This window comes from Cajanus cajan, chromosome 5 (genome assembly GCF_000230855.2).
Source record: "Cajanus cajan strain Asha chromosome 5, NIPB_CcT2T_4, whole genome shotgun sequence".
NCBI lineage: Eukaryota > Viridiplantae > Streptophyta > Magnoliopsida > Fabales > Fabaceae > Cajanus > Cajanus cajan.
The window spans coordinates 51,280,597-51,290,141 of record NC_138521.1 but is presented as its reverse complement, the minus strand read 5'-3'; the positions used below and the strand labels follow the sequence as shown (position 1 = coordinate 51,290,141).

Genomic DNA, 9,545 nt, shown 5'->3' with positions numbered 1-9,545 from the left:
CTTCGGATGTCAGAGCCCTCGGCTCACGCGTCATTCATACAAGGCCTCAGTCCACCTTCGCTTCACATGTCGCGTCTTAGCCATGCGGCACATACGGCCTGGGCGTGATTGCACGTGGTCTAGGCAATACCCTAGACACCGCCCACGGCACATACGGCCTCGGCATGATGTCACGTGGTCTAGGCAATACCCTAGACACCAGCCAAGGCCTCGGTGCAATTTCTAGTTACTCGAGGTCTCGGGGCAGCTTCTTACGCCCGAGCTCTCAGTCCGGGCATCACCCACGAGAGGCCTCGACTCACCTTCACTTCACAGATCACGCCTAAGCCATACCCCATCTAAAACCTCGGTCGATTTCACGAGGTCTAGGGCACACCCTGGACACCATCTATCAAGGACTAGACCCTACTCCGCCTTGGCACGGTATAATTTCCATTTACCCAAGGTCTCGGCGAAGCCTCTTACATCCGAACCCTCAGCCCAGGCATCATCCACGCTAGGCCTCGGCACGTCCTCGCCCGCTAGACCTCGGCACGCGTTCCCATTGAGATCTCGGCATGTTTTCATACGGTTAAGACGTCGTCCAGTGCAACGCTACGCATCTCATACCGTCTTCGTCTTTCCTAGCCTTGACGCTGCGGGGGTTGTATACCGTATGGTGGCCGACAAGGCCGAACGCCCGAACCCGCGAATAATCAGGCCGAACACCCGAGCCCGTCGATACTGAGGCCGATCACCCGAGCCCACCGACCACGTATAAACGAGGGAAACGTGTCGGTGTGGTCGGCCAATCTCAGCGCCTCTGCCAGGCTGATTACGAATAGTTTAATTAGTGTAATACATCATATTAGCCCCCTAATTTTCCGGGGCCCAATCCTTAATCACGGCCCAATACGAACACCTATAAATAGAGCCCCAACGAGGTATGTAACTAACTTTCAACTACCGCATTTATTACGCCGAGAACTAACTTGAGCGTCGGAGTGTCTTTGCAGGCACCCCCACCTCGCTTCGGACTACCTGGACAAGAACGAGCAGACCGAGACCCAAGACCCGACCCGCTACGAGGAAGATAATTGAAGTGTGTATCCTAGCACAGGAACACATCTAATTACTGCAGTGTTGAAATCCTTATTGATAAACCCTCTAGGTGAAATTATTAGGATTTTTTTTAGCTTTTAAAAACTGGCTTCTTAATGTCATTTTCTACTTAAATAAATGTCTAAAATCCATTTATACTACTTAACAAATAGGACCTTAACCATTAAGCACATAAATCAAGTCATACATGATTATTTCAACTCAATAATGTGCAAAAAATCACAAGTGCATGATATCATCAAGAAATAAATCATTCTTTCTACAAGGATTATGCGTTTGGCAATGTAATTCTTGTTATTTAAGTGAAATTAAAGCTAGATAATTAAATTTTAATTTGAGAATTGAGTTTTGAAAATTCAAATGTTGAAATTTGAATAAGAAAAAGAACAATCAATTAAAAAGATTGAAATTCAATTGATAAACACTCTAAAGATTGGAGTTCACGTACGATAAAAAAATTAATTTAATTATCCTTTTATTTTTATATGTTTCTATAGAAGGTGAATAAATTTAAGGTAGTCTTTGTTCTATCTCTAAATATGCAGAGATATGGAATTAAATTAACTCCTTACTCTCATAATGGCTATGTTTAATCGGATCATTTACACTCTATTAATTCATTTTACCCTCTTAGAATTAATTCTACTATCGTGAATCGAAACCCAAGTTCATTTTTATAGTTGTAGATTTATAGGCTATCCTCTTAGTACACTCCTAAATTCTTAAAATACAGTTAAATGTTGGCCAATTTATTCAATACAAACAAAATAATAGAAAGAAATCAAATAAGGATAAGAATCATATACACGGATAACAAAAATTAATTATTTAAAGATCATAGGGTTATACTCAGTCCTAAAAATAAGGACTACTCATAGACAACCATTGAAACCAAACACAAATTAGAAACTCGAGAAAAAAGACACAAATCAGAATTTAAGAGAGAGCTAATCCCCAATTCTCGTTCTTAGGTTCTTGTTGCCGAATAGTGTTTAAGAATAGTGTTTATACAATGGACTAGAAAGAGTTTAGTCCCAAATAACAATTAAAATGCAAGTAAATTAACAATTGTTTGCCTTTTCAAGTTCACAACCGTGAGATTAAAGTTCACGACCGTGAGCTTCTTTCACTGAAAACAAATGATGGAATCTGATTGAGTACACCACCGTCAATTTGAGTTCCCAATTGTGAGCTTCTCTTCTTGAACACAAATGATGAAGTTTGTTCGAGTTTATGATCGTAAGATTGAGTTCACGACTGTAAGCTTCTCTTTTTGAACATGAATTATGGAGTCTATTAAAATTCACAATTGTGAGATTGAGTTCACAGTTGTGAACTGCTTTATACTTTCCAACTTCTACTTTTATTCCATCTATCAATCTCCCAAGTTTTGATTTCACCTCTAAATGATTTTTAATGTTTTCTTTATCAATACTTTGATTTCTTTCAAGTCCAAAATACCTAGCTAATCTTAAAACAAAAATTGCCAAAAGCATAATAAATTTACAAGAATGGAAAAAAAAAAACAATGAAAGTATACTAAGATTAAGACCTATATGCTAAAAATACACAATTAATTACAAGTAAAATATTATGCAAAAAGATGATATGAATTGTAACACATCACTTAAGAAAAAATATCAAATCTAAACCTTAAGTATTCAATTGTATTAAATACTTAGAGTGAGATGTTTATCACTCAGAAATTTTACATAGTTTAAACAAAAAATATTTTCTGTAAAAAATACTCATAATTTAAAATAAGAAAGGGATCTTAAATTACAAATAGTGTTGAAGTTATAAATAGAAACTTAAATTGAGAATAATGTTGAAATTATTTTAACATTATTGCTTTTGATTAATGGTACATGTGCACATCTAAGAATTGAGAAAATAAGATGTCTTGAAACATCAAAACATACAACTGCCTATTATTCATTTACATAAACAGTAAACAGTGGTGCAATAGTTTGATCACAAAGAAAGTGATAAAAAACATTAAACTTTTTTTCCCAGGCCGAAACGGGTTGAGAAAAACAGATCTCTCACCCACAGGGGAGACCATGAGAGCAAGGCAAACAAACCAGTCATGTGACCAAAAACAATTTGCTTAGGTGGTTTAGGGTTTAAAACTTTTCTAACCACATGTCTAGCAAAAACTCTACCATCTGTAGCTTTGTCACCCTGAGAAGCTCTAGCTCTCTCCTCAATCACCTCTTTAAAGTCCTTATAAAGCTTCCACTCATAATTACTCAATTTCTCCATATTTGCCCTCCCCAAATTTGACCTCACAGAGCCAGGTAAAACAAGAACCACGTTGATCCCAAATGGCCTAAGTTCTAGGCGCAAACTGTTTGACATGGCATGCACTGAAGCCTTACTAGCACAATAAGACCCTGCCCAAGGGGTTGGCACTTTTCCTACCACACTGCCAACATTTACTATGCTCCCACTTCTTCTCATAGCCATGTGTGGCACCACATGCTGCACCATTCTTAGTTGTCCCAGTGTGTTGATTTCCCAAGCCTTCCTAATTGTATCAAGTGGCAACTCAGCCAATGGCCCTGTACTGCCTATTCCAGCATTGTTAATCAAAATATCTATGCGACCGTATTTTGAAATAACAGTGGCCACAGCTGAAGACACACTTTGATCACAAGACACATCAAGCTCAAGTGTCTCTATGTTGTTATCTGACTCCAAGTCTGACATGTCTTGCATCCTAGCTGGTATGTCAGAGGCAAACACGCGGCAGTTTTTCTCAGCAAATGCCTTGCAGTATTCGTAGCCAATGCCACCTTTGGCACAGCCAGTCACTAGAACGATTTTTCTGTCACTCATTTTTGTTGTACTAGTTGAATATTTTGGTTCTCACATCTTCTCATATATATATATATATATATATATGGATGGAATCAGATATAATAATAATGATACAGAATTGATACTAATCAAACTATCCTGTTTTTTTTTGTTTTTTTAGTCACATCGTCGTAGGATAAGGAATATTCTTTGCAACATATCCTTCTTGCATCTTGAATTGGCCGCCCTGCCGGCTATGTATTGGACTTGTTTTCTTTATGTCTGCAATGTTATGGGTATGCATCCTGTCACTTTCTGATGCACATTTCGCCACAAGCATGGTTCCATATGCACGAGACATTTTCAGCTTTAAATGAGAGCCACTGTGATGATTTTAACAATGCGAGAAGCTCCAATATTATAAATTTGATTCTGCTTGTCTAACAAAATAAAAGCATCTCAACATATTTTATTTATTGTCTCTCTTTTACCGTGATTTTTATTACTTTTCTAAACTAATTAATGCTTAAAGGTTCTTAATGTTGGGATACAAACAAGTCTTATATCGATAAAATAAGAGAAAAAAATAATACTTTATAAAACATACTCATATTTTAATGATAGAAAGACCTTTTGGGTGATGACCAAAAATAAAATCGTGAGGGTTCAGCCTCAAAGCGGATAATATCTCATCCACAAGTATGCTTCTGTAATAATCTTATAAAAATAATTCTTATAAAATAATCTCAACACTTAATGACTAGGAAGAGAATACACTTTACTTTAAATAGGGTTTTAAATAGAGATTTACGGTTTAACCTTTTTAAAATTTGACTTGATTTGACATGTTTAATAAAAAAGTCAATTTAAACTTTTAAAAAAGTCTATTTATATAAAAAAAAGACTATATTTAAACTTATAAAAAAAATCTAATAGGTCAGCTTATTTATTTATATAATATAATAAATAAATTAATATATATTATTAAAAATATAAATAAACAAATAAATTTATAAAATAAAAATAAATTATCAATATTTAAAATATTTTTTATATAATTATTTTTTTTCATTATAGGTTTATAAGGTTACAACTTGTGTGTGAGTTTACATCAACATACATGACTATGCATGAATTATTCCTTCAATAGAAAATGATTCAATTTTTCTTCTATATTTCTTTTAAAATTTAAACCTTAATAATATTGAATAAATTATATTTTAAAAATAATTTTTTATTTTTAAAAATTAAGTTTATTGGCCTAATTAACATTAATAATTTAAATAGACTTTTAAATAAACTAATACGTCATATCAGACTTTAAAAAGGTTAAGCAAGACTTATTAAAAAAAAGCATATGATAGATATAATAGGTCAAACTTAGACTTTAATTTTATAAAATAGGTTCAATCTATATATTTAAAGTCTAGCCTGACCTGTCTTATTTCCATCCCTATTAATGAGCCTTTAGAGAAATTTATATAGGAATTATTAAGTTAAATTTGTAAAGTAAAGTGAAAATCTATACCATATATATAGAGAGAGGGGATATCTTCCTTTGGTTTCCATATTTTTTTTTAGACATTTATACTCTATGATTGAGTAAACATTTAATATGATCTCTAAAAGATGATAGAGGTAACTAATAGATTTTTGAAAGATTTTTTTTATGTTATCTAAGTCCTTAAATTTTAACTTTATTATACAAGTTAATCATTCTAATACACAGTTAATTGTCACGTTCACACATATTTTCTCTCTTAGTTGACATACAATAGTTTCAAACTAAGTAGATTTAAACATGTGACAAACTAAGATTTAATTGTTAATTTAATTTAAAAATAATTGAAGTGATATTTGAAATACTTATTTCTTTCTACCCACTTCCATTATCACTAAGCTCTTCCTCACTTCTACTAGAAGAGTTTTGTGATTCATTAAACATAGTAGAAACACCCTTATTAGATTGATGCATCCTTGCATAAAATCTTTCAAAACAACTACTCATTTTGATAAATCCCAATTCAATAGTTTGTGGTTTATAACATTAAACTTATAGTTAGAACAGACAAAGAAATTAAGAATGACTAAGAAAAATCCAACAACTAAAAGTCCTATAAAATCCAACAACAACTTTCCATTTTAATCTAAGCATCCATGGACAGAATATTTAAACATGACAAAGTGTCGGTTGCTTATTGGAAAGTACTAAATCTTGTGTTATGACCCATATTAGGTGATTATGAGAGTGAACAACTAACTGGAAGAGAGAAAAAATGTCAATCTGACACTTAACTGCCAATTGTTCATGAAATTAATAGAATAAATGAGTATAACAGAAAGACTAACTTTCATATCGTAGATAAAATTTAGGGACCAAAATGTTACAAAAAAAATCTTTCAAGGACCTATTGTTTACTTTTAGCATTATTCAGGGACCAAATTGGGTTTTACTTCTCGTTTATCATATATTATTTTTTCTCACCACCATATCGCTTAAGGATAAAATAGAAGAAAAAAAATATATAAAAAAATAATTAACCACTCTATCAATAATAATTACCTTTATAACCACTTTTGGATTCGAATTTTATTTAAAATTATTTTACTCTTTTTTAATTATATATTATCTAACTTAATTTACATTTTGTAACAAAATATATAAAACCAAGAAATGTCTCAAATACATGTAATAATAATTGTAATATACTAATAGGGATAGGGCTCTGCCATAACTTAATGCCTCTCTAATAATAATTAGATCTACTACTAATACATCAATTTCTTTCTATTATTTGAAAAGTTGTGCTACAATTATAAATAAAAATATGACATACCTTAAATAGAAACCTATTACTTAGTTTATTTAAAGTTTGACTTAACTTATTTGATAAAAAGATCAAGTTTAGATTTTTTTTTAAAAAAATTATTTATTTAAAAAGATTAAGTTTAAACTTATAATAAAAAACATGTTAAGTCCGATAAGTCCACCTATTTATCTATATGATATAATAAAAAATTATTTATTTACATATATATATATATATTACATTATTAATGATATAATTAAATAAATAAACTTGTAATACAAAAATCAAATTAATATTTTTGTCATTTTCATATGAAATCAAGAAATAAAAATAGAAATTTTTGTAGCCATATTTTTGTCTATTATTTTCCTTCATCTTCATGGTTGATTATTTAGAATATTCCAAATGATATATAAGAAATATTTAGAAAGTTTTTTTGTATAAAAAAATCAAATTATCTATATTTCAATCATTTTCTTTCATTACACTAGTACGTGAGTATACATTAGTATACATAGATGTGTATGAGTTGTCCCTCTTACATTAATTTTTTTATTTTTTATTTTAAACTCTAATTTTTAATAATAATGGAGTAAAATATTTTTTTATCATGTAAATTAAAAAAAAAACTCACGTATTCAAAAGTAGATTTTTTTACTTATTTAAAATTAAATTTATTAACTTATTTAATATTATTAATGTAAAATAAATTAATAGTGCAGACCAAACTTTTTAAAAAAAAATAGGTCTAATTTATATATAAAAAAATTATGATAATAAATCATACTTAAACTTTAATTTTACAGAGAATAAATTTAACATGTATATTTAAAATCTAGTTTAACTTACATATTCTCATCCAAGTTACAATCTAGTAGTGGTATATACATGTGTTTTTCAAACGGTGTCATTACTTATTAGCATTACTTAATTTGTCAAAAAAAATATTTCCAGTAATTAAATTAATTGGTACACAACTACCTTAACCTAAATCTAGTGTTGGTTAGTTTACAACTTACATGTGTAAAAAACTGGCAATTAATAATGTGAACAGAGGAAAACTGCATTTTGGAATCACAGCCTTTCTCAAGTTTGTATTTTGTAGATAAAGCAAAGCAATTGGGTGAGATTGAAAAATATGGTATCCGGTGGGAACATGGAATCTAAAGAAATGGAAGTAAATAAAATTGCTTTGCCTAAAGAAGCATAAGGAGTCAACAGAAAAAGTGAAATTGGATAGCAACTTATCTGGTTGGCACCACAGGCCCCTGCCAATGCTATAGTGTATGCATGAGAAGAAAAGGTCCTTGTGCACTTTCTCTTTCAGAGGGCAAGTATTTAAGTAAGCCCTTTCATTGAACCCAATGACATGCATTTTTCTCTGCATCTCTTAGCCCTATTCCTATTCTCCTCCCCTTTACCCTACGCCCAGTCCATTTCCTCTCTCTTTCTTCTCTCGGCATTAATGTTGCATGTCGTACTATTGGATGAGAATCTCTTTTATGACTACTTTGCTGACCGCAACATTCAACATTTCCTTTTCCCTTTTACCCTCAAAATATTCAAGGAAATTGTACCTTCTATAACTTGCGGTATAAACCCATCCACCACCCTTTTATCCTAGTTTTTACATAGACAAGGCCATACCTAGTCTACATTACTCCTAGCCCTGCAGAGGACATGTAATACATTTTCTTAGACACATTTATATATCAATTATTTTGTAATTTGTAATATAATATCGATTATTTTTAATCTTTATTTTATTGCATCTTATTATTTTTCATATTTACACTTTTCTCTCTTTCTCTTTGTAAGTACTGAATAAAGTTTGATGCCTTCTGAGCTTTTAGGTACACATGATACTCGAGGATAATATATTGGAAAAAATTCAATATATACTTCAATTTGGCCTGAATAGGAAGAGAGATACAATAAAAATGAAGAGAAAAATGAAACAAATATACATAAAAATTAAAGTAAAATGAAAGAATACAGGCATAAGAATATACACGAAAAACATATTTCATGACAAAGTATTTTTATGTGAGTGAGAGGAATAATATTAACTATTAGATATTCCCAAACTAAACTATTCACGATCCTAGGACTTTTGTCTGAAAGAGACTAAAGAAGTGCTTAACAGGGGAACTCTTTTGAAATTCGGTGGGATGGTAGCTACGGAATTCTTTCAAATTAAAAACAGAAAAAAGCCAAAGCTTTCGTCCTGGTTTGGACTCACTCACAGGTGCCTATCACATTCACATATCAGCTACAACAGTCAACAGGAAGACACTGCATAGTGCATAGTGGATACATTCTTTTATTTCTTATGTACTTTTACTTTGAACTCTCACAGCCCCACAATACATGTAGTCATTTCTGGCTTATCACTGATTGGACCTAAACAATGTTACATGTCTCAAAAAAGAATGATCACCCCAATCCAACCAGGTTAGACCCCGTCAATGTACTCTCTCCTCATTTTATCCTAAGATGCTGTATTTAGAGATAAGGATTCTCTTCCTATAAATTATTTAATTTACAGATTTAGAATGTAAAATAAAGAATTTCAGCTATTGATGAGAAAATTAATTATCAATTCCATATGTATATATATGTACAATAAATTATGTATATTAAAATATTAATTACTAATCTTTTCATCGAATACTGATATTTATTTTATAGTTGCTTACTCTGCTGGAGGCAAATCTCAGAGGATTAAGCCTTCTTCAAATTGTAACAATGGTTGGAAAATCAAAGTCTACTTATTCAGGCGAAGACTAGTAGATTACAAAACATAATGTGAACAGTAATACTATTAATATT

At 31.5% G+C, this 9,545-nt stretch overlaps 1 protein-coding gene across 1 annotated transcript; it reads right to left on the bottom strand.

Moving 5' to 3' along the window:
* Positions 1 to 2,721: 2,721 nt before the first annotated feature.
* On the bottom strand, positions 2,722 to 6,580 carry LOC109810511 (short-chain dehydrogenase virD). Its single transcript, XM_083075339.1, has one exon. The coding sequence runs from the start codon at positions 3,940 to 3,942 to the stop codon at positions 3,100 to 3,102; it is 843 nt and encodes a 280-aa protein (XP_082931465.1). The 5' UTR covers positions 3,943 to 6,580; the 3' UTR covers positions 2,722 to 3,099.
* Between the last annotated feature and the right edge of the window lie 2,965 nt (positions 6,581 to 9,545).